This window comes from Silurus aristotelis (assembly GCF_946808225.1).
Source record: "Silurus aristotelis genome assembly, chromosome: 4".
NCBI classification, from domain to species: Eukaryota; Metazoa; Chordata; class Actinopteri; order Siluriformes; family Siluridae; genus Silurus; species Silurus aristotelis.
The window spans coordinates 15,430,551-15,454,329 of NC_139577.1; the positions used below are offsets into that span (position 1 = coordinate 15,430,551).

General features: G+C 38.9%; 2 protein-coding genes and 2 long non-coding RNA genes across 5 annotated transcripts in view; 2 read left to right on the top strand and 2 right to left on the bottom strand.

The window, feature by feature from the left end:
- Positions 1 to 195: 195 nt before the first annotated feature.
- Positions 196 to 2,966, bottom strand: LOC310724896. The gene is made up of 2 exons (XR_014533197.1): positions 2,790 to 2,966; positions 196 to 2,695 (listed from the first exon to the last, which is right to left on the bottom strand). It is a non-coding gene; the product is annotated as an uncharacterized lncRNA (long non-coding RNA).
- Positions 2,967 to 3,048: 82 nt separating this feature from the next.
- On the top strand, positions 3,049 to 16,046 carry zfand4 (zinc finger, AN1-type domain 4). 2 transcript variants are annotated; one of them, XM_083539287.1, is made up of 10 exons: positions 3,049 to 3,174; positions 4,912 to 5,216; positions 8,492 to 8,567; positions 8,746 to 8,813; positions 8,976 to 9,162; positions 9,472 to 9,619; positions 10,040 to 11,098; positions 11,238 to 11,292; positions 14,021 to 14,138; positions 15,035 to 16,046. In XM_083539287.1, exons 2-10 carry the CDS (start codon positions 5,033 to 5,035, stop codon positions 15,168 to 15,170), a joined length of 2,031 nt encoding a protein of 676 aa, XP_083395413.1. In that variant the 5' UTR covers positions 3,049 to 3,174; positions 4,912 to 5,032; the 3' UTR covers positions 15,171 to 16,046. The 2 variants fall into 2 exon arrangements, with proteins under 2 accessions (XP_083395413.1, XP_083395414.1); XM_083539288.1 differs by lacking the exon at positions 3,049 to 3,174 and adding an exon at positions 4,182 to 4,334.
- LOC310724894 lies at positions 11,589 to 14,000 on the bottom strand. Its single transcript, XR_014533195.1, has 2 exons — positions 12,965 to 14,000; positions 11,589 to 12,396 (listed from the first exon to the last, which is right to left on the bottom strand). It is a non-coding gene; the product is annotated as an uncharacterized lncRNA (long non-coding RNA).
- Positions 16,047 to 18,073: 2,027 nt separating the features above from the next.
- marchf8 (membrane-associated ring finger (C3HC4) 8) overlaps positions 18,074 to 23,779 on the top strand; it is a 72,347-nt gene continuing 66,641 nt past the window's right edge. The window contains exon 1 of the mRNA XM_083539316.1: positions 18,074 to 18,186. The gene's annotated coding sequence lies outside the window, so the exon portion shown is untranslated. The remainder of the gene's footprint in view (positions 18,187 to 23,779) is intronic.

A 23,779-nucleotide genomic window follows, 5' to 3' on the forward strand; every position in this document is an offset into this window, starting at 1 on the left:
GACTCGGTGTTAAATGTAAATAAAACCAGAATGCAATGATAAACCCATATTTTATTCACAATAGAACATAACACGTCTCAAAAAAGTTGGGACCAGGCAAAACCCACTGGAAAATAAGCGTTACTTCAAAGATACTGCTGGAGGAACATTTCCCTAATCAGGGTAATTGGCAACAGGTCAGTAACATCATTTCTTTTTCTTTTTTTTAAAGTAGCGAGGCAGAGTCTCTCAGAAGTAAAGATGGGCAGAGGTTCACCGATTTGCTTCTACAAAATGGGTAACAATTTCAGAATGATATTCCTGCCCTTAAAGTTGTGAAGACTTTGAATATCTCATCATCTAGATTACATAATATGAAAAGATTAAAAGAATCTGGAAAAATCTCTTTGCTAAAGGAAAGGGTGAAAATCAATATTAGATGCCTGTGATTTTTGTCAGGTGGCACTGAAGTAAAAACAGACCTGATTCTGTAAAGGGAAATCACTGGATGGGCTTAGAAACACCTCCAGAAATCTCTCTGTGAATACAGTTCCCTGTGTCAACCACAAATTCAGGTTTAAGCTTTAGCATTCAAAAAAGAAGCCACATGATTATGATTCAGAAAGGCTGCTGTCTGCTCTGAGACAAAAGTAGAAAACTAGAAAAAACTTTTGAAAATCCTTTTGGAAGTCATGGTTGCTACATCCTCCAGACTTAAGAGGAGACAGAATGAATGTGATGGTATGGGGTTGAATTAGTGCCTATGAAATGGGCACCATAACTGCTGAAATGTATATACTGGTTTTAGAGCAAAATATCCTTCATGTTTTATATGCCTGGCATATAAAATGCAGAAGAATCCTGGTGCTTGTATCCTGCCTGCAGTCCAAACCTTTCACAGGTGAAAACCATTTGGCACATAATGAAACAATAAATATGACAAAGAAAACCCAGGACTGTTGAGCAGCTGGAATCTTGTATCCTACATCAACGGTTGTTCCCGGTTGTATATAGACTCTTCAAAAAAAAATTTAAACATAAAGAAGAAGGGATGCTACACAGTGGTAAACATGGCCCTGTCCAAACTTTTTTGTCTTGCTGACATCAAATTCAAAATTACCTTCTTTTTTTTCCATTGAAAGTGTAAACATTGTCAAGTCAAGAAGCTTTTATTGTCATTTCTACCATATATAGCTGACTCAGTGAAATGAGACATCGTTCCTCCAGAACTCTGGTACTACATTAAATAACATAAAGCTGCAGAACACAGAGCAAGGACTAAGTGTCCTAGCCACATAAAGTGCATGTTTTCTATGTTATGTTGTGAATAAAATATGGGTTTATGAGATTTGCAGATCATTGCCTTTATCTTAAGCATAAACCCAACTTTTTTGGAATGGGGTTGTATATTCTTTGCACTAAAATCACACTTGCTATGTTCATCAAAATTTACTATGAATAGTTTATAATTATTATCCATCCAGTAATCAGTATCCCTAATTACAAAGGCATTAAAAGATAAGAAAACACCTAAATTGGTGCCCTTGATGATAAACAATACTTAAATATTCTGCATTCAACAAATGACTTAATGGTATTAATGGGTCCAAAAATTGTACCAAGAAAACATTCCCCACACTGTTACACCACTCTACCAGCCCACACTATTTTCTGGCTTTAAGATGTCCAGATTTGCTGAGTCTGTGCTTATTGCAGCTTCGACTTTGTTTTTGTTTGATAAATATGGAGCCCCATGTGGTCTTTGTCCTTTTCTATCCCAGCTACCTCAAGGTTCAAAGCATTCTTAGCGCTTTTTTAGAAACCATGGATACTGCATCCTCCAGACTAAAGAGGAGAGGGACCATCTGGCTTGTTATCAGCACTCATTTTAAAAGCCTGCATTTCTGATGGTATAGCAGTGAATTACTGCCTATGGAATAGGCAGGTTTCACATCTAAAAATGCACCATCAATGCTGAAAAATCTATGAGGTGGTATTAAAGTTTGTAGACCAATGGTGCTATACTGACCATAAGCATTACCATGTCTGCTATTTCATCATGGGCAGCAAGAAGCAAATGTGAAATGCTGCATGAAACTGGGTAAATCTACCAAAGAGACGTTTAACATCACATACTTTTGACATATAGTGATGCTGCAACAAGTCGTTTGAGGTGTTTTAAGTGGCGCACACTCTTCAAGAGCGAAAGAACCTCACTGAAAGATGATGACAGATCAGGAACACTTTCAGTGAGCTTAACCCTCGAAAATGTCTAAATCATTCGGCAACTTGTGCAAGATGTTTGCCCTCTTCCCCAAGATGAAAATCCAGCTCAATCGAGTGTTTTGGCATCATTGCGGAGATCCAGCACAAATCACAAAAGGTGCTTGACATGCTTTGAAAAGAAGACTCTCAGGACATATTCCAGAAGAGGCAGGAACCCTGGGAGAGCTGTATTGCTATGCAAAGGGACTACTTTGAAGGTGATAGTGTGTAAAATGCTTTTCTGCTCACCACAAGAGTGTACAGGGTGTATATCTGAGTTACTATAGCCTTTTTGTCAGCTAGAACAAGTCTGGCCATTCTCTGTTGACCTTTCTCATCATCGAGGCGTTTCTGTCCATAGAACTGTCACTCACTGGATGTTGATTGTTGTGTGTGAAAAGTCCTAAGAGATCAGCAGAGAACCAGCCCAACCACCATGTCACTGTCATCACTGAAAAAATAGTAATAGAAAAAAGGTTTTCATCATCATCACACTCCTATTGTGAAAGTTGATATGAACATTGCCCCAAGTTGGTCTCCTGTACCTGCAAGATTGTATGGACTGCACTGCTGACACACTGGTTGATCAGAAAATCGTTTGAATTAATAAGTGTATAGGTATTCCTCAGTGTGTGTCGTATGATAAGCGTGTACGTGAGACGTAGCCTTCACAGTGTGTACACTTGCGTTACTTAGAAACCAGAGTTCACATCCGGGAGACGTCGAGGAAACTCATTGAACCGCAACCGAGCACGCTGTAGTCCCGCCTCCGCCGTGTTCTTATTGGACCGAGCAAGCTTAATAGCCAGTGTACGGCAAAGCCATTCGGCTCCTCTCATGTCAGTCAAACAAAGGTGCCACAATAGACTACTCCCACCATGTTCACTGGGACAGACCGAGAAATGGTGAAGATGTCTTAAAGAATTAATGGTACTGAAACCCGCTGATTTTATCATTATTATCATTATTATTGTTGTTGTTATAATTATTATTTCGCACGACAATTGTGTGGAACCAAAGCTGGCGAATAGGCTAACTAGCATTAGAGCCGCTAGCATCATTATCATCCCGTACCTGTTGTTAGCTCTGTCTGCAAAACCTTCTAGCTTACTAAATGCACTACACTTAGCTGGGTTGCTAACTGTGCCGCGTCCTAGTCGTTATTTATTCGCATTCATTCATTCATTTATATATATATATAATATAGAGCGATAGATAGTGTGTTTTTGTTTAAAATTTATGCTGCTATCTTTTTATCGGGTTCTTGTGTACCAGCACGCAAACACCAATCATTACATGGGTACGTCTAGAAAGTGAGCCAGTGATCGCCGATGAACACCTCCATCACCAGATCACGTCCTTTACAAAATGGTGATCGGAGTGATCTAGTGGGTCCTGGTGGAAATGTCGGATCTGGTCACTGCTCAGGAAGCTCAGCTCTCTGCATGGTGCTTGTCGCTGAATAACGCGAACGGTTTAGGAGACGTGAAGCCTCCTGTTTATTCTTTCAAACTTTAGTTCATAGACAGCGTTCAGATGTATGATCAATTAATAAAGTAGGTGAATTAAATAAAATATCTGAGGGGCTTATTGATTCCCTGGAGCTGTTCTTTACATTAAAACATTGATTATATTTTAATAATCACAGGTCTGTTACTTACTGTTTAAATTCCTACAATCGAATTATAGCAGAAGTTTAGTTTTTTCGTGTCATGTTCCAAAGGAGAAGGACAAACACTGCAAATTTGTACGTGATCACTTTTAGATGATTGTATATCACTCAGTGGTGTCTCTCAATGCAGATCACGTTTCCTAAGTTTTCATTTCAATGTAATTGGGAATGTGAGATTGCGAATTTGAGTGCCACCGATGTCAATGGTGTTCGTGTACAGGTAGGAGGGATGGTATAAACGGTGTTAGTTTGGTCGTTAAGGCATTGGACTTTGGATCTGAAGGTCGTGAGTTCAAATCCCAGCCACACCAAGCTAGCATTCCTGGGTTCTTGAGCAAGGCTCTTCGCCCCATAGTGACTAAGTTGTATGAATGAGATGAATGTAAGTCACTCTTAATAAGGGCGTCTGCCAAAAGTTGTAAGTATACTCTCAATACTGTTAATCACAGTGACACCGGCTAATATTTCACTTCCCATATGTCGATAGTACTTTGTTTGTTTTGCCGAACTGTTTTGTGGCTACTTTCAGGTAACCAAGTTTTGTTAGGGAAAGAAAATACAATCAAAGTTAAGAATCAAATGTAACAGGGACAGTGTTTATTTATTGTTTTTTTTTATTTATTTATTTTATTAGCTGTTATTCAGTGTTTGAAGCGATTAACTCTAAAATTAGAGCAGGCATGAAATACATGAACATCAAATGTATAATCAATACAGTGGATCATTTTAATTATAAGATCCTGATTGTTTTCTTTCCTTTTTTTTGCAGTGGTAAATAAAATTTGTACTCGGTATGAGCAACTTTATTTTAGCTTGTTGCTTAACAATTTGGACAGCTTTTTTTAATCCTCAAGGCATTCTAGACCTTTTTGTATTTGGAGTAAGGCTGTACTGAGGTTTAAATCGCTGTCTTATATGGAGTAATGAGAAAGAGCACACATATATATTATACGCCCTTTTACAGCTCTTTGTGTCATGCGTCTGTTTTTCCACAGTGTAGACCTCGGCCCAGGATGTGCATACCCAGGGACGGTGGTGAGATCACAACCCTCACTCATCCACCTTGGGCAGGCTTCATCCCATTTTCTTCCTAAAATACCTTTCATCCCTTCGAAAATGGCTGACAAAAGGGAGCCTCCGTTTTTTAACGATGATAACCTAGGAGTTGTGAACTACAAATTGCCCTTCTATGAGACCATGGAGCTGTTCATAGAGACTCTGGCAGGAACCTGCTTCCAGCTGCAGGTCTCCCCTTTTGAGACAATTGTTTCTGTTAAAGCCAAGATTCAGAGACTGGAAGGTATGTGTACTTTTAGCACTTATGCTTAATAGTCTTGTGAAATAATAAGAAAAAATATAGCTATTGTATTTTTTGATGAGAAATGTCAGGTAATGTGCACATCAACTGTCAGCAAAGGGGTGAAAATGTGCTCTCTGCGATGCTGCCCATGGCATGGTTGTTGGTGTAACAAAGAGACAAAAGAACAAAGAATGAACATTTAGTTAGCAGCAGTTCTGCAGATGGAAAAGCCTTGTTGTTGGGAGATGATGGTGAAGAATGGCCAGACTGTTTTTTGCTGAAAACCCCCCCACAGTAACTGTACAATTATGGTGAGCAGTAAAGCATCTTCATATAGGCACTACTACTATCCACAGCATGTTAAACCTCGAAGTAGGTGGTCTACAACAGCATAAAGCTGTGGTTAAAGTATTCATAGACCTAAAACTGGACAGTTAAAGGCTAAATAGTGTAGTCTAGTCTGATGAATCTTTAGTTCTGATGAAGCACAGATGGTAGGTCAGAATTTGACTACAACTATTTGAATCCATAAATCTAGCCTGCCTTATGTCTGGAATATAGCCTGGTGGAGGTGGTGTAATGGTGTGAGACACGAGCTCCGCTTTGCATAACTTGCAAGTACAGTTTTCTTTGTTCTGTTTAATATAAGGTGCTTCCATGCTCATGATCCCATGATCAGTTGTAGCAGCCCTAAACCTAACTCAAATGTGAGAGAGAATTTCCCAACTTAAAGCACTCAGCAGTCTAATGCTAGACGCCACTAGACGATGCCTTGGAGTAATTAACATTTTCACTGATTCCTCTTGCTCATTTTCAATTTTAAAATTATGATATATAATCAGGTACTGATGTAGGGTGAGGAGGCCTGGGGTGCAGTCAGCGTTCCAATCACAGAAGTGTTCAATAGGGTTGAGGTCAGAGCTCTGTAGTAGGCAATTCAGGATCTACCTTTCCAACCCATGTCTTCACTGAACTTTTTTGACTTCAGATATATTGTCATGCTGAAAATAGTTTGGGTCTCCCAGTTTAAGTGAAGGGAACATGTATTTCTATCAAACCCAAGGACATCCTATACCAGGGGTGGCCAACCAGTCAAGATACCAAGAGCCACATTTTTTACTGTGTTACCGCAAAGAGCCACATCATACACATGGACACATACGAACATCACCCATCCCTTCCTCTTACACACACACACCCAAACCCTCTGCTCAGCCAGATCTATTATAGATGTCACACACCAACATGATAATGACAGAAATTGACTCCTACAGTTCTAAGACCACAGGCCAGTTATTTTCAACATTGTGTGCACTGTCTCACACACAAACTCTCAGTTCAACCAAGTCCACAAACAAAAATATAATTTACAATGGCGTTTGTGAAGTTCAGTCCCTTTTTGAAATTCCTGGTCGATGTTCGTATGGAGTGAGCTGAAGTGGCGCTGAAGATTTAAAGCTTTGAAATGCGCTAATGACGCCTGATATAAGGCAGAATGACTTGTCATTACGTTCAACAAAAAAATATAAACTCTTCCACTCTGTTAAAACCTCCTGTGTTCATCTTCATATTTTCGTTTTGCTGTGCATTTTACCCTGCCATTTTGAGAGCGAACTTGACACAAATTGTTTACTTAAAATGTAAGTAAACAATTTGCATATAGAAGTTTGTGGTTTTTTGTTTTTTTTTAATGTGCGTGTTCGCTTCGCTTGAGTTCATTACGGTATTTACGTCAAATGCGCATGTGTGAGAAGAAAATACCGCAAAGTTTCCCAGTAGGGGCAAGATCATTTAAGTTTTAAAAATACCGTATTGAACTCAGTCGAAGCGAACACGCACATAAAAAAAAAAACAACATAAACACAAACATCGATATGAACGTAAGAGCCGCATAAAACCAGGCAAAGAGCCGTATGCGGCGCGAGAGCCACGGGTTGGCCACCCCTGCCCTATACAATTGTTTGCCTTAAACTCGGTGGTATAGTGTATAAATTGTTTCATGTAAAAAATATATGGGATTCTTGTTTACACATTCAGAGGAATGGAATCAGTTGTCAGTATACCGTACAATGAAATTGTGTACAAGAGCTGAAGGGCATGATCAGACATGCCTTAGCCGTACCCATTTCAACTAAATATAACCCGTCTATCCAGATTATCGTTTAGCTTATTAACCATGGTTTTTTTGGACTGCCAGTTATGATTTAGTTTTAAATATTGGAAAATGGCAGGGAAACAGAATACCTGAAGAAACCCAGACAGATTCAGGAGGAACATGAGAAACTCTCCATATACATTAACTTGAGCTCTGGATCAGACCATGGAGCTGTAAGGTGGTAACTGCCATGTTGCCACTTTATTATTTATGCAACTTTCATCGCATTGTTGCAGATCACTCGAGGTGCTTTCCCTGTGTTCATTTCTCCAGTGGGTTTAATAAAAAATGACTTCATTAATAATAGATTTTTTTATTTTTATAAACAGTTTGATTATTGGGGCTTTTATCGGTCATGTGGGTTTTGTTTTCTGAACCTGTTCTTAGGCAACTTTACAATGGACTTTATGCTGAAAGGAAACTGCTGAAGCTTATTTTATTGTCTCATTCTTACATGTAGGATTTAAGAAACAAGAGCCATATGTCAAATATATGTAACCCTCTGTGGGTTATCTAGAGAGTAATCTAATTTGACACAAACAGCTGTTAGTCATTATATGGTGTAAGATTGTGATCCAGAGTCAGGCCTGAAGGCCATAATGTCTTTGCTGAACTTTAATGCATTTATGAAGTGTCTCTGGGATGATTTGTTGCAGTCAGCTTACAGTTGGGGGCAGCACTGAATCATGTTTCCTCTGGGTTTTCAATACATGCAAGGCACTTTAATGTTTATCTGTTTTATTGAAGTTTTGTAAAGTCTTAAAGTCTAACCCTAACCCTTGCCACTTTCACCCACTTTCAGGGCTTATGCTCATTTAATAGTGGTGAGACTTTAAGGTTTCAAAGACAGTTTTTTATTTTTCTTTAACGACAATTTATCTCCCCAGTAGATTTCGAGCTGCCTGGTTAAACATATAGATTAAAATGATGAATGTTTTCTTTCTCGTATGGTTTTTAGTGCAATTGGTTTGTCTGTAGGCTCATAAAATGTACTACAGTATAACATTCCTGTGTCAGATTTTGTCATCCACCCTATTCCTCCTTTCCACAGGTGAATGTTTGTATCTTGCCAACTAGGTCACTTCACATGGGCTCTTTATTTCTTCTTTGTTTATAACAGGTATTCCTGTTGCTCAGCAGCATTTAATCTGGAACAGCTTGGAACTTGATGATGAGTATTGTTTGAATGACTACAGGTAATTTTTCTTTCTCTGATTGGGAACATTTTAGCACCCAGGCAATATATTGTTTAACACACAAACCTGGTTTTTCTGTTAACTCGACAGCTGCTGAATGATTATACTATAAATTAGAGGAAATTCAACTGTGATAAAGGTTAATTAGAATCTGTGCTGTTGGTTACTGTTATTCCAGCATTGCTGAAGGTTGCACACTCAAGCTGGTCCTTGCTATGAGGGGTGGGCCTATCAACACCAAACGAGGTGACTGACTAATACTAATAACTGATAATCATAAGATTTGTTTAGACGTTGAGTGTTGTTGTGAACATTACCTTTACTACATGATCTACAAAAACTTTGTTAGTGAACAAAAATTTTTTTTTCTTTCTTTTTATTTTTTCCTTTTCTTTTCTTTTTTTTAAGTGACTATTGAAAGTTCAGTAAAGGATACCTCTGACTGCTTGGATTCAAAGAGGGATGAGGTGTGGGAAAAGTCTCTGTCTAATAAACAGGTCACTTTTCTGGTGTACAAAGAGGGTGACCAGCTCAACGTCTTCCGGGTTGTGGACCGTGGAGACGGAAATCTGACTCCTGTGTCAAAGTCTCTAAGGTTTGTTCTAAATGAAATATTATTTGCTTCCTTTTTTTTTTTTAAGTAAAATAAGTCCAAATACATTTTTTGTATTTCAATAAAGGTGAGTTAGATCGTGCTTGTGTCTAAGGTTTCTGAAAATGAATGTGTTTTTTTTTTTTTTTTTTTTTTTTTTTTTTTTTTTTTTTTTTTTGAAAATGGCTTAAAAGTTGCTCTGGTGTAAATGAATTTATTTATTTTTTTGTTCTTTGTTAAACAGACTTCAATATAAACACTTTGAGTGCATTAAATAATGCTCTATTGGTTTTGTTTGTGTCTATGGTTTAGGAATGGTTCAATGCACAACGTGTACACTGAAGAAGAGGAGAAGGGCATTGGCGTTTCTTCTGCGCAGCTAACGCTGGAGAACTCCATCACTATGAACAAGATGAAGCAACTTAAAGCCAAGATGGAGAATATGAACCTCAATAAAAAGGTAAAGGAGGCAAGACTGTGTATAGATTTTTAAGTACAAAGGTAAAAAAAAATAGAAAAATAAGGGGCCATTTATTTTTATCCCAGACCGTACTTGTCCTGAACATTTTATTTTATTAGTATGGTAGCTAAAACAGGTTTGGAATTGATTCCACTTGACTGGTGGAGCAATTCTCATAATCATTCCAGCAATAACAACGAGTTCAACATACTAGTGCAGTGCTTTAATTAACACTACTCTGCACAGTCTCTGGGAGACTGCTGACTTGTTAGAGTTCATGCAACTATTTCTGAAATGTAATATCTAGGGAACAGTTCTTCATGTTTTTCCCATTAGCTTTGCACCATTGAGGCTGTGTTTTCTGTTCTCAGAATTTTGTAATTCTGCTTTTATTTTTTTTCTGCATGTTGCCTGTTTTAGCCCAAGAAGTCTACCAAGTTGAGAGTGAGGCCTCCTGGTGGTCCACGCCCTTTCTGTGGCTCACTTGGCTCTGCTCGCAATCACAGAATGCTCCGTATCCTTCCTCAGATTGGCCATGCCCCTGCAACACAGCTACCTCCAATTGGTGATCAGCAACAGTCTTCCTCTGAAGCTGGTCCACCTTTCACCTTTCACCCAAGTCCTTCCTCTGGTAGAGCCATTTCTTCACTGACAACTTCTAGCAAGTACATGCTACAGGAGGAGGATCCATGGAATAAGCCCGTCCCCAGGATCATCACACTACCTCCTAAAGTCTCGAGACTGGACGTGGGTGGGCCGAAGGCTTTAACAGACTGTTTGTTTCCACCGCTCTCTGTTCTGTCTGGTCTGGAAACTGAAGACGAGACAGAGGTAAAGAGTGACCGACTAATACTACCAGAAGAAGGAGTTATGATGGAGCGTTCCAAATCCATTCTGTTTAATAGCTTGCAGCCAGAGCCGCTGAGTCTGGATGTTTCTGCTCAGCCGGATGCAGGTCTAGACTCTTTAGGAGCTGTAAACGAACCCATGACTGCGACTCCACTGCTCTCCCGAGTTGTGGGCTCGGAATCCATTAGCTCATGGTCAGTAGGCACTAAGACGCTACAGTCGCAATCTGACAGAGCTGCACTGAACTTACGACACACTCCTCCACATGTGCCTCAACCTTTTACAGATTTTAGCGGGGAGGTGTCTCGCCCATTTCTCGGTTCTAACCGAGGGCCTACATTTACTCCATGCTCGACTCCACAGACCCCTCCTGTCCATGTCATCAGAGTGGACTCACCAGGCAAACGGCCTGACAGGGTATACAAGAGCGAGGCACAAGACGTTGCCAACATGGCCAGCAACACTTCTAGAGAGCTGTCAGGCTGTGTGGGTAACAGCGATGAAAAACTAGCAAGGCCATGTGATCTGGCCAGATTGTGTGGTGCAAATGTCCCCTTGCAAACCAACATCCATCTGCTACAGGAGAATGTGCTACAGAGAATAGTTCCCCTGCACAGAGCAGCATACACAGTGAGTGTGCGGCTCTCAGAACCACTATGCATTGGAAAGCATGCTTAGACTATTTATTCCTTTTCTCCTGTAAATGGGCATGGATTAAGTTATAACTGGTAAGAGGACTCAACTGATTTACTAAACACTGTCGTTGCAGTCATCAGGCATCCTGGACTCGTCAAGTGGACCGTCCACTTTGATAAAGAGAATAGGTGAGTCTGTACGCTTTACATTCTGGAGATAGTTTTCACAAAACACTTGATTACCCACATGTCAGGGCCACATAATTACCTCCAGAAGCTTCCATCCCCAGTTTCTCCTCTCCAATAACTCAGTGCTGTGTGATATGTTTCAGTCAATGAATTTAGTCTAGAACTCTGCCCACCGTGGTCATATTTCAGTATCCCTTTTTAATAAAACAATGGCACTAATGAAAGAAGGAGTTTTCTGCTGAGTTTAAGGTTGGACTTTCTTCCAGATGTGACACTGGTTTTGTATAAAGAAGATATTATTATTTTTTTTTTTTATTTGTCATTGTAAGCCATATTTTTAGGTACAGTTTTGTCCAGTGATGATCATATTGCTTGCTAACTAATGTATATTAAACTATATTTCACCTGATTCAAGAGTTACCACTTCGACATTTATGCCTGACTCATCCGTGTGCTTTTTAGTGCTTTCCACATGTTCAGTATTTTTAGTATTCTAGAAAAAGAGTAACCAAAATAAGCATTGTGACTCATTTATGGTAGACATGTGTAAAAATGCCACAACTGCAGTTTCCCTTTCATTTTCTCACAGACTTGAATATTTTTAATTGTTTCATTAATGCTGTCAACCATGTTATAACACCTTAATATATTCCAAACACAAACTCTACTAAATTGCATGCGTTTCCCTGGCTGCAGACTTTACTTTAGTATTTCTGTATTGGCTGTGTTTAATATTTTGTCGTCAGTATTTTGAAGAATGAGTCTACAGTGTCACTGAAGCTAGACAGTTCTAGTCCTTGAAATGCTAGGTTTATCACAGCTAGATTTATCTTATTTTTAAGCAATGCATGAAGTCCCACATGAATGCCATTGAAATTCCAGCGTCTGCCTGGCTTTATCTAATCGAAGTTTATTACATCTGTGGTGACCTAAACCAAAAATAGCATAAACAAAGTCAAAATACAGAGCCTTTCATTGTTGTTTTTAGTAAAGTAGCAAATTGTGTAGGACAGTATGGGTTAAAGCCATGTTTCAAACTGTGTTAAGAAAAGACTGGACTACTATGTAGGGGTTTTTTTTCTTTTTTTCTTTCTTTTTTTCTTTCTTTCTTTTTTTCTTTCTTTCTTTTTTTCTTTCTTTCTTTCTTTCTTTCTTTCTTTCTTTCTTTCTTTCTTTCTTTCTTTCTTTCTTTCTTTCTTTCTTTCTTTCTTTCTTTCTTTCTTTCTTTCTTTCTTTCTTTCTTTCTTTCTTTCTTTCTTTCTTTCTTTCTTTCTTTCTTTCTTTCTTTCTTTCTTTCTTTCTTTCTTTCTTTCTTTCTTTCTTTCTTTCTTTCTTTCTTTCTTTCTTTCTTTCTTTCTTTCCAAGGCTGTCATGCATCAGAAAGATGGTGAGTGTGTGTTCATGACCCAAAGGGCAGCATGGCATTATGGTGCTGCTTTATAGGTGCTTTTTAAATGTTTTATGAGCCTAGCATTGTGGGTGGGGCCACAGTTCAGTAGCATGGACAATAGAAGTACTATTCATAGAAAGCATGCAATAACACAAACACAAGCCATGTTCCTCTTTTTAAAATAAACTAGTATGTGCATACAGTTTTATACCATATGCATACACGCCATGGCAAAGCTTCAAGGCAGCAAGAAATGGATGTGTGTGGGTGTGAATGCAAAACATTTGTTGGCTGGTGTTTGTGATATTCTAAAATGTTCCCAGAATGATCCCTCCTAGTGTCTGCATCCTGTCCCCAACATGCCGATCTCTCTGATAGCTGAACTGATAGCTGTAGAGAGCAACTAAAAATCCAATCTCATGCCTCAGCGACCGGACAAGAGCTTCTTTTGCTTGTTCCGTCACACACAAGGTTCCTTTATCGTGTTCCTTACTTTCCAGGCATATAACTTGCGCCTGCATTTCCAAAGATGTCTGTAATATGGCAGTGAACTCTAAATATGTATGTAGTAGCTGCTTATTTTGAACTCGGGTGTGGATTGTGGCTTATTCTCGTGATTTAGTGCATAGGGTGTAGAACTGTATGGATGAGGAGAATGGCAGGATTCCTCCCGTAGCCAGCGGCTCTCAATTTATGCAAGTGATGGCAGCCACATCAGTGTCTCGAGGTTTTTTAGGAATTAATTTCTTCAACCAAATTGAAATGCATGAATGGCTTTATACTATGATTGATACAATAGGGGTGTAGAGCGTAGTGATGTGTAATATATAATCACTAGGCTCTACACCCCGATTCTATCTATGTATGTGTAGTAATTATAGTGTGAATATGTAATGTTTTATTTTTTTTATACCAAATTACAAACTAATTTTCCTTTTTTTACATGACTGCTACCAACTGGGGAGGGAAAAGTGATCACACTTCATCTGAGAAATGTAAAACCAGTCATGGAATCTTTGTAAAATTTAGTTCAGGGCAACAAAATACAAAACACTGTCTGTCTTCTTGCGCATACGTGTGCTCTCAGAAGAACTGTCCCAATATACTAACACTGGAGAGACTATTGCTATTTTCCCTTTCAGAGATCATGGCCAGTTTTCATGGGGATAGCTTCTGTGAACGCTGCTTCTTTGCACCACGGGGCAGCCTTGATACAGTTATCATCTTTCAGTGTACCGTTTGGTGGCACAATTCTCTTACTGTACTCTTATTCAACTCTTACTGTATGATTTTATTAATAGACGTTTCTAACATTTTTTGCTTTGTCCAAATGTTTAGGCTCGCCGACATATCACCTCCCTCCTGTGAAAGCCCCTCAAAGCTCAAAGAAGAAGACTTCAAAACACTGCTTCCTATGCGGAAAGAAAACCGGGCTAGCCACCAGCTATGAATGCAGGTACCTGGGTTACGCTGATGGGGTCCAAGTTCACCCTCGGAGATTCTTTGTGCGATTCCTTATGCTGTGCTGACTAAGCTTACATTTATAAAACTAGTCCGATTCTTGATCCCGAACGATAACGTTCGTTTTTATTTCAGCTGTAGTCTGATGTTTCTAAGGCGTTTCCCTAATAGTCTCGATATCGTGAAATCTCATTTCAGAAGAAAGTTAAGCTCTTATCTTTTAGTATCGCTTTCTTATGGTCATGTTTGAGCCGCCTTTCCGTTGGTGCGTTGCAGTTTTATAATGTGTCGTCACATAGCTACAGTTCAGATGAAAGATCAGCTCGTTCTCTAGAAGATGTGACATGGTCGAGAATAGCATTGCCAGATCTTAAATTAGCAATTTTGCTGAGATGTTGTGTAGGGACTCGTGTCGTGTTCTGTTCCTGTTTTGTATGATGGCCTCAAGGGCTCTTGTGATTTGTTTGGAAGCATAAATATTTGTGGGGGGTGTATTTGTTCTGATGTGAGATTTTTATTATTTTTTATTTATTTATAAAGTATTAATGAATGGATAGTTAGTTACAGTTATTCTTTAGTAAAAAGATTCCAAAGCAGAGACCAGTCTCAGTCTGAGATCTAGCAGTGCTGATCTTAGATCTGGTTCATCTATTCTGGTTTATTATTCTGATTGTAGTATGGATTCAGTGGGATGAATGTAGTATGGATTCAAATATAAATCCACATTTATCCCACTGAAGCCGTCCTACATTTGTCCTACTGAATCTTCCAGAGGCTCTGGATTTTTTTTCTTATTTAAAAGCCTATAGATGCACTGCACTTTCTCAATTGACATAATTTTAAAGCTTGTACCTCCCCTGATGATACTCTTCTCCGCTTTCTTTTTTTAAGGTGTGGCAACAACTTCTGCTCCACGCACCGCTATGCAGAGGCCCACAACTGCACTTACGACTACAAAAGTGCAGGACGCCGCTTCCTACAGAAGTCCAATCCCATCATCAATGCACCAAAGCTGCCCAAAATATGACGGCACTAAATAAGAGAGAAGATGATATGCAAACGAAAGCATGATGTAAAAGAACAAGAACTAAACCAGCAGTGTGCTTTTATCACAGTAATTGCTTAAATGCATTTAAATGCAATTGCATTTTCTTTCTTTTGTTTTTTTAATACTTTGCAACAATGTGAATTAGTTTCTTCTTTTTTTCTAACTTTTCTTTGTGTACAAATATAGGATGGAAAAAAAATTTAACCTGGCGTGGAAGAATCACTACAAATCGTTGTATGTCTAGAAATATGATATATTTCTGTTTCTTAAAATGTAAATGGCTTCATGAGACAAGTCTTTTTGCAAGATGCACTTTAGGTATAATTACTTCACTTTTTTTTTTTTTTTTCCCTTTAATAATTTTATTAATTGGTCCTTTATAAGCCTACAGCATTCCACACCAGGTACTGCAAATACATAATATAGAAGATGCATTTATCATGGGTTTCACTTTGAACAGAAGTATTTTTGGGAGCTGTAAAACTACTATGCAGTATGGCCACGTAGCATATTAATAATTTCGTGAAGGGCTTGGTTGGGCTGACATTGACACAAAGCAGAGTAGCCATCATGAAGTTTTTTTTGTGTTGTTTTGTTTTTTTAATCGCGCACTACAATGAACAGTTGTTAATTGTTCAGTATTTATTTGGAAATTAAACTAATAAACTGAAATATAAATAAGATAAAATATCCTTTCTATTCATGTTTGATTTAATTTTTTTTTAAACCACTCTGCTTCTTTATTGTAGCTAGGGAAATGTGCTGGATTCTTCCCCTACTCATTTGCTATGCTACTCTTAGGAAATAAAATACTTCTTTAAGCAAACGCTTCATTAAAAATATTTACAAATTAAATCGTCTTGCATTTTACATACAGAATTACAGTACTTTTTTTTTTTTTTTTTTTTCCTTTTTTTTTCTTTTTTTTTTTTGTAAGTTTTGGTTGAACAGTTTTATTGCAGGTCCCTGACAGCAAGACATGGTAAGTGGGAGCTAAGTGGTGAGATGTTGGACTTGTGATCAGCAGGTCGTGAGTTCAAATCTAAACACTGCCACTGCTGGGCCCTTAAACAAGGCGTTTATACAACTGTTGTAAATGTAAGACATATTCTGTTACATTTGCTTGCCCCAATTTCTTCCAAATTGCTGTAAATGGGAATTAGACTGTACATGTCCACCTACATATAAACTACCGTCCCATAGACTTCTTTTAGATTATTTATCATTTTCAGATAGAAGAATGATTTGCAGAATATTTTCCATTCTTCTGCGTTAGACAGAGAATTGGACTGTACTTTGAGTGGCTAAAATGTTCCAAAAAACTTTTTCCATCTGTTTTTGTTCAGCACAGTTTGTACAATTGCTCCTTTATAAAGACATTCAACACAAAGCATTGTTCATTATTACACTGTTTCTGTTCCACTGTTTCATGGTGGGAAATAATCCTATAAATTTGATCATGTCAAAAAAGGATAAACAACTAACATGATGAGTTTGCCAGCAAGCACCAGCCCATATTTTTTTTTTTGACAAGAAATGCAAGTGGTTTGTTGTTTTGAGCTGTTTACCCTTCAGCAAGACTTAAAATCATAGTAAAGAAGAATATTCTATTTTTACAGTCTTGAAATATCTCTCTGGCTGTCTATAACAAATAATATGCAGTGTGAATCACACTACACTGGACCAGGCAGAAGATGGTTTTGAAGGTAATAGGCAGCAGTTTTGAGTAATTTGGTTGTGGTTACAGAGCTGGCTATTCGTGATTTATGATATATTACATAAAACCCAGTAGAAAGAAAAAAAACACTGCGGTTTGGAAAGAAAGAACGAAAAATCCATTTACACAACTCACTGAAAGAGGGAAATGTGTTTTGTGTTAACAGAATGACAGTGTTGTTTTTTTTTTGTTTTTTTGTAGATTTGCAGCTAAATAACAAACTGAAGATCTCACTGTCAGGTTTTGGGTTGCACAGCTTGTTCCTTTAGGGAAAATGCTCATCTCTGAGAAAACATTCTGAGCTAGAACTTGTTTAACAGGTTAACTGTGCATGTACGAACACCAACCATTTCAAGATTAGGCATCACTGGGTGTGTCTATGGCCTGGCACTAATCATGAAATACCAGTTCTTAGCAATTGTTGCTTAATAATGGGACAAGCCTAGTTTATAAACCTATCAATCCACCTGGTCTGAGTTATATAAAGCAGTAAGTGGAGTCTGGGGACCACCGGGGCTTTTTTAAAGCAATGCCATGTGGCATGTGATTATTTTCAGTTTGGTACAACGATGCAAAACAGCAAGATACAAGTTAATTATGAACTTCCTATATTTCACAGTTCTTCGTGTAGTCCCTTAAATGTAATGGTATCAATTTAAATCTCAATAACTCAATCACAAGCCTACATGTATGGCAAAAATGCCAAAATTGAACCTCCCGGTACAGTGTCCTCTTGGTGGGAGGACAATTCAACAATAAAATGCTGTATGTCTTTAGTAAGTAGTCTGAACAATATTGTACGCTTAAATAATAAGCCATATATTATACCTATTTTATGTTCATTAAATAAGTATGTGAAGGAAGGTTAAAAATGAAGCGTCTATAAAGGGTAACATGTACTTCAGCAAACCCTGTCTATTAGTGCTTTGGGCCACATTGTATTAAAGTCCAGGGAGAGGGAGCTTTAAATCCAGTTGGTTAATATTCTGGGTAAAACCCACAGTTCTTAATGATCTCTCTCTCTGAACAGACGTCGAGGCAATCAGAATGTGATTGAGCAGACTGGATAGACTCGGAGTTGTGTGTGAATGAGACATCGGGGCAACTTAAGCCCAGTGTAAGAGCCCTTTTGCGTTAAGGGTCTGGTCCGCGCATGCGCACGCCTCGGTTTCGTTATGAACGCGGAAGTCTGGGTGACATGACGCACTCAGTCCGATGGAGAGCGTGAAATAAACAAAACATCGCGGATTCCTCAGGCCGAGGGGGAAAAAAAAAGAGGTGAGTACAAACCACAGACACGGTACTCGAAAGTTGCGCGACTGAATCTTGTTTGGGGTTTTTTTTGTTAGTGTTTTGCTTTTTCTAAATGTCGACCGGACAAACTGAAGATGCAAACGTGCAACCTGAATGTAATGTAATGTAAAATCTCCAGCGAGAAATGAAAAGCGTAATCCTCAGTTTTACTGCTCCCAATCACGTCTCATAAGGGCATTAGCAGAAAAGCAGCAAACGGGTCGGAAATTAAAGCTCGGATCATTTCTGTCCATCTTGGCATGGCTTTAACTAATAGTGTCGTCGTTTTCCAGTGTAAAAGCGTGTCTATGCGTGCAGACGGTCGTGTTTTTGTTCAACATTTTGAGCTCTGGTGCCCCTCAGCTTGCAGCATTGTGATTGTTAACTCGCTGAAAATATCTTTTATCTCCTGCACCGCCGATCGCTCTGTTCTGTGGTTTATTTAAAAACTAACAAACACTCAAAAGAACCATAGAAGTGAGCGCGTGTAGGCGAAGCGTCACGATACAGCTGCAGTGCGCTCGCGCGTTCTTCCTGCATTCCATAGCATCTCCATCTCGTTTTATGCGTGAAACAGGACCATCATAATCATTGGCGTTTTTATCTGTCGTGCCAGTCATTTTTTTAAGGATTGTGCATTAGTGTGCCTGGAAGGATTTTACACCATCTATTAGTTGCAGGCAGAATCAGGACCTCTGTGGTTGATTATATTATAGTAATTTTTAAATTTTTTCTTTTTTTTTTAACCTTTAGTCTAACCACAAGTTGCACATGATTAATAGGTCACATGACCACAAGAAGAATCGAGTCTGTCTGTATCTGTTTACCTGTGTATCTGTGCTAGGAACCCAATAACTTCTCTCTCACTTTGTTATAACTGACCTAATTTTGGTGCAATACTTAAAAAAAAAAAAAAGGAGTTGCTGTGGTCATGATCCATGTCCTGCCTTTAATCCTAGAACATTTAGGGCACCGAAGTTTCATTCCTGACTCTTGGAGCTTCCCTTTTCCATTTTTTATTGAGTGATCCTGAAGTGCCTGATCTGAAAAAATCAATTGCTCAACGTCTTTGCTTACTGCTTTGTTCTATGCAAGAGGGCCTTTTCTTTTATGTCATGTCAATATCTTATCCTCTTTTTATTCCAGATGGATATTGTTGAGTTTGAAATCTTGCTGTTCATAAAGAACATTGTATTGCATTGCCGTTTGTTTGCTGCCTTTTCCCTTAAGCAGCTTAGGAAAATGGGTTTAAAAGAGCACTGCTTTTGAAAGGCGGATTCTTTATTGGCTTTTACCTTGTTGGCATTTTCCAAACTATTGTACAGCACTAAAAGGAAGTAAGCGAGCATGTGATTATCTCAGAAGTGGGATACTTTCCAAATACTGGTCAAAACACACCCCGCAATCTGTGTGTGTGTGTGTGTGTGTGTGTGTGTGTGTGTGTGTGTGTGTGTGTGTGTGTGTGTGTGTGTGTGTGGACTTCTCTTAATGCTTGACGAAAGCATTTTCCGAAATATTTTATTTATGGCTGTTGCATTAAAACCAAATCTTTGTTGGAAGGAAATGACACAGGGAGTGAACCCATTCAGCTATAGTATTTTGCAAGAAAGGAAACTATATTTTTTTAATTGGAAGGGTGTATGGTGTCATAATTCCCGTCAAAGCTTATGCATTGATAGGTCCACACATCCTTTTCTAGAGTCAGGATAGACAGTTCTTGAGCCAGTTTTGTGCATGGTCTCAAAGCCATTAATGTTGATCAGAAATAATTTCACTGTTCAAATGCTGTATGGATTTCTTTTCGGCTTCTCCCGTTAGGGGTCGCCACAGCGGATCCTCCGCACGTTTGATTTGGCACATGTTTTACGCTGGATGCCCTTCCTAACGCAACCCTCCCCAATTTATCCGGGCTTGGGACCGGCACTAAGAGTGGCTGGGGATGGTTCCCTGACCGGGAATCGAACCCGGGTTGCAGTGGTGGGAGCGCTGCATCTTAACCACTATAAATATATACATTTTATTGTTTTGTTGAGACAAAAATGTATCATAATGTGGGTGTTTGTGTAAGTGAAATTGTTATATAGTGAATTCTGTATTTTCATATATTCATTCATTCATTCACTCCCGCTTATCCGTAATTCGGGTCGCGGGGGCAGCAGTCTAAGCAGGTCCCCGCCTTCGACTGCTGCCCAATCCTCACAGCACCGTCCCTTACGGTTCCTCCTGCAGGTGGTGAGCCCACGGGAAGGCGGCCCCACGTCATTCCGACGTCACGGACCTTGATATTTTCCTCGTAAGGGACCCCCGGAGCAAAGAGGGTTAAGGGCCTTGTTTAAAGGCCCAAGAGTGGCAGCTTGGCGATACCGGGGCTTGAACCCCAGACCTTCCGATCGCCAACCCAGCGCCTTAACCGCTGGAGCCACCACTATATTTTCATATATGTGAGTTTTAATTCTGAGGAAATAAAACAATATCAAATAATGTGTCCAATAAGTTATATTAAACGGACGTTTATTTTTAACAGTACCTTTATTGGAATCTCTTAATATGTTGATGAATCTAAAATAGCATAAACTGGAATAGGTAGTGAGGATTATAATCAGTTGCAAAAGTTTGGACTCCTTCTCCTTCAGTGTTCTTTCTACTGAAGACACCCAATCTATGAAAGAACATGTTTGAAACTATGTAGTAACAAAAAAGTGGTAAACATCCCCGAATATGTTTTAGATTTTAGATTGTCCAAAGTAGCTTAATTATGTTTGGATTAGAGTTTGGCACACTCTTGGCATTCTCTCATAAAAAGCTTTACTTCAAGCGCATAAAATGATTGCATCTTCATAGTCTTCTTGCGAAGAAAGCAGCAATTTTAGCCTTCCATGGCATAAGATTAAAATGAATGAATGCATGGTGTAAAAATAGTGCTAATATTTCTGTCTGTGCCTGAATTGTAGGTTGCTTTAATATTTGAATGCATGCAATATTTGAACACACCTTTCAAGTCATCATACTGTGAAATGCAGGTGCAAGGCAAATGACAGGCTTGCAGCTGTTCTTACAGTGAAGGATTTAGTTTTTTCCCCTAAACAAATGGCACTGACAGCGGGACTAAATACTTCTGCATCATTTAAACCTATTCCATGTGTTTACTGCAGTGCGAACCTTCCTTTGTTGTCAAGTTGGCTGACGGCAATTACGCTGTAGTGGCTTCACAAAAGCTGATCAAATGAACAATGAGCGGTACTAAATTTTGTTGAATTGTACTTCACAGAGTGACTAATAGAAACTGAAAGTCAAATAACACACTAGTCAAAAGCCCTTCTTGTAATTATTGTTGTGCCATAGAATTTTATGTCAAAGGAGCTGAGGCTGCCAAGAAACCAAGTGAATGCTGTAAGTCTATTGATAAACTTGCTTATAATTATTTCACTTGTTGATGTGCTCTTTCTGGGGAGCAATTATTATAGGATATCAAATGATTCGCCTTAAAAAGCATTAAAATGATTGATTTCCTGGTAAGTAATTTTAGATTGGCACAGCATGTAGCAGTATTGGCCTTTAGCTCGAGGGTTTAGCTTCGGTTTGTGAGCTTGAAATTCACATGGTCCCTACTCGCCAGTGAGAATTACGTCAGGTTTCCAGTGGATTGGCCATGCTAAATTCCCTTTACTTCTGAATGAGTGTGTGAATCTGTGTGTGCATGATGAAATGGTGACCCTATTCCCACCTGTCTGCCCAGTATTTTTGGGATATACACTTGTATGCACTGCTACACTGATCAGGGTAGAATAGGTATTGAAGATGAATGCATGTATTAATAATTTTAGATACTTCTGACATCATTGGGTCATTGGGTTTTGCTGAATGCTATAGTGCAGTGATGATAGTTTGGCAGAGCTTGAGGTTGACAGATAATTGTGTAGTATATCACTCCTTTTGCTCAGCACTCCAGAGAGCACTGGCAGGTGTGTCTTATCTAGTTTGCATCTCACCGCTGGTATGTTACCTCCATTATACTGTAAAATATTGATCTGAAGAATAAATCACGTCTCTCTGGCTCTTCTGTAAGACAGACCCGAATCTGATTTTACACTTTGTTAAAGCAGTACTGGAAAAACACAGCAGAAGGTATTCTAGATTCCCAGTCAAGCATTTTCAGATACTCTATTTCAGGGAACCTTTTTCTCCACATGAAACTGGACATTATTAACTAGCACACACTTAGTGGATATTCAGTAAATTTACAGTAGGGTGGGGCTGAGAGCTGAAGTGTTTATTAGTCTGATATGGATCTCCTGGCAGAACACAGTGAGAAAAAAGATGTGATGTGCCATGACATCAGCATAAAACATTAACTTTTAGAAAATGGGGATATGTTGGAAAAACTTGAAGATATTTTGTTGATAAGAGAGGTCGGCTAGTTTGACCTGACAGAAAGGCTACAACAAATAATCATGTCAGAGTTCACAACCCGTTGAACCTCGAGGCAGGTGAGTTACAACAATCGACTTCTATCAATCGAGAAAATAATGTTGAGACTGCAATAGGCAAAGACTTACCAAACCTGGACAGGCTGAAAAAATGCTCCTGTTCTCATAAATCTCCATTTCTGCTGAGCCAGGCAATATGGTGGGTCAGAATTTAGTGCCCGCAGCATGAATCTATGGATCTAACCTGCCGCGTGTCAACAGTCCAGGCTGGGAGAGTTCCTCTAATGGTGTGGGGAATGCTTTATTAGCACACTTTTGATGCATTTTTGGAAGACAATTAGAGTAGTGTTTTTTGACCATGTGCATCTCCTTAGGACCACAGGTTACCAATGTTTTATCTTCTTTTTCTTTCGGCTGCTCCTATCAGTGAACCCCACAGCGATCCACCTCCATACCACTCTGCCCCTCTACATCTGCCTCTTTCAAAGGAACCACCTTCATGTTTTTGCTCACCACATCCAAAAACCTCCTTTTTGACCTTCATTTTTTCCTCCTTCCTGGCAGCTCCAACCTAAGCATTCTTCATGTCCCTCCTCTGCACATGTACAAACCATCACAATTTGGCATCCTTCACCTTGTCTCATTAACATCCTACTTGCACGGTCCCTCTAATACACTCGTTTTTAATTATGTCCATCTTCATCACTCCCAATTAAAATCCACCACCTGTCTTAGCATCAGTGCTACTGTCTCTAAACCAGACAAAATAGCAGGTCTCGCAGTCTTTATTCTTGTAATGTCTACTTCCAAACAATGCACCAAGTTACAAAGGAAAGGTTGTTTGAAACTGGTTTCATGAACATAACAATGAGATCAAATAAATTTAGTTTCATTTGTATAGAGCTTTTAATAATAGATTTTGTCCCAAAGCAGCTTTACAAAATTGAATTGATTTGAAGATCAGTGTGGCTTTTCCTGTCACCGGATCTGAATCCAATACTGAATTTGGACTGAATTTCAGATCTGCATGTTGAGTAGTTAGAAGTGGTAATATTAGCACTTCTGGCTGAAACTGTTGTAAACATATTGTGATATGTAAACCTAAGAACATCTTTTGATTCAGGTTAGTCAGGGTGAGGTACAGATAGCAT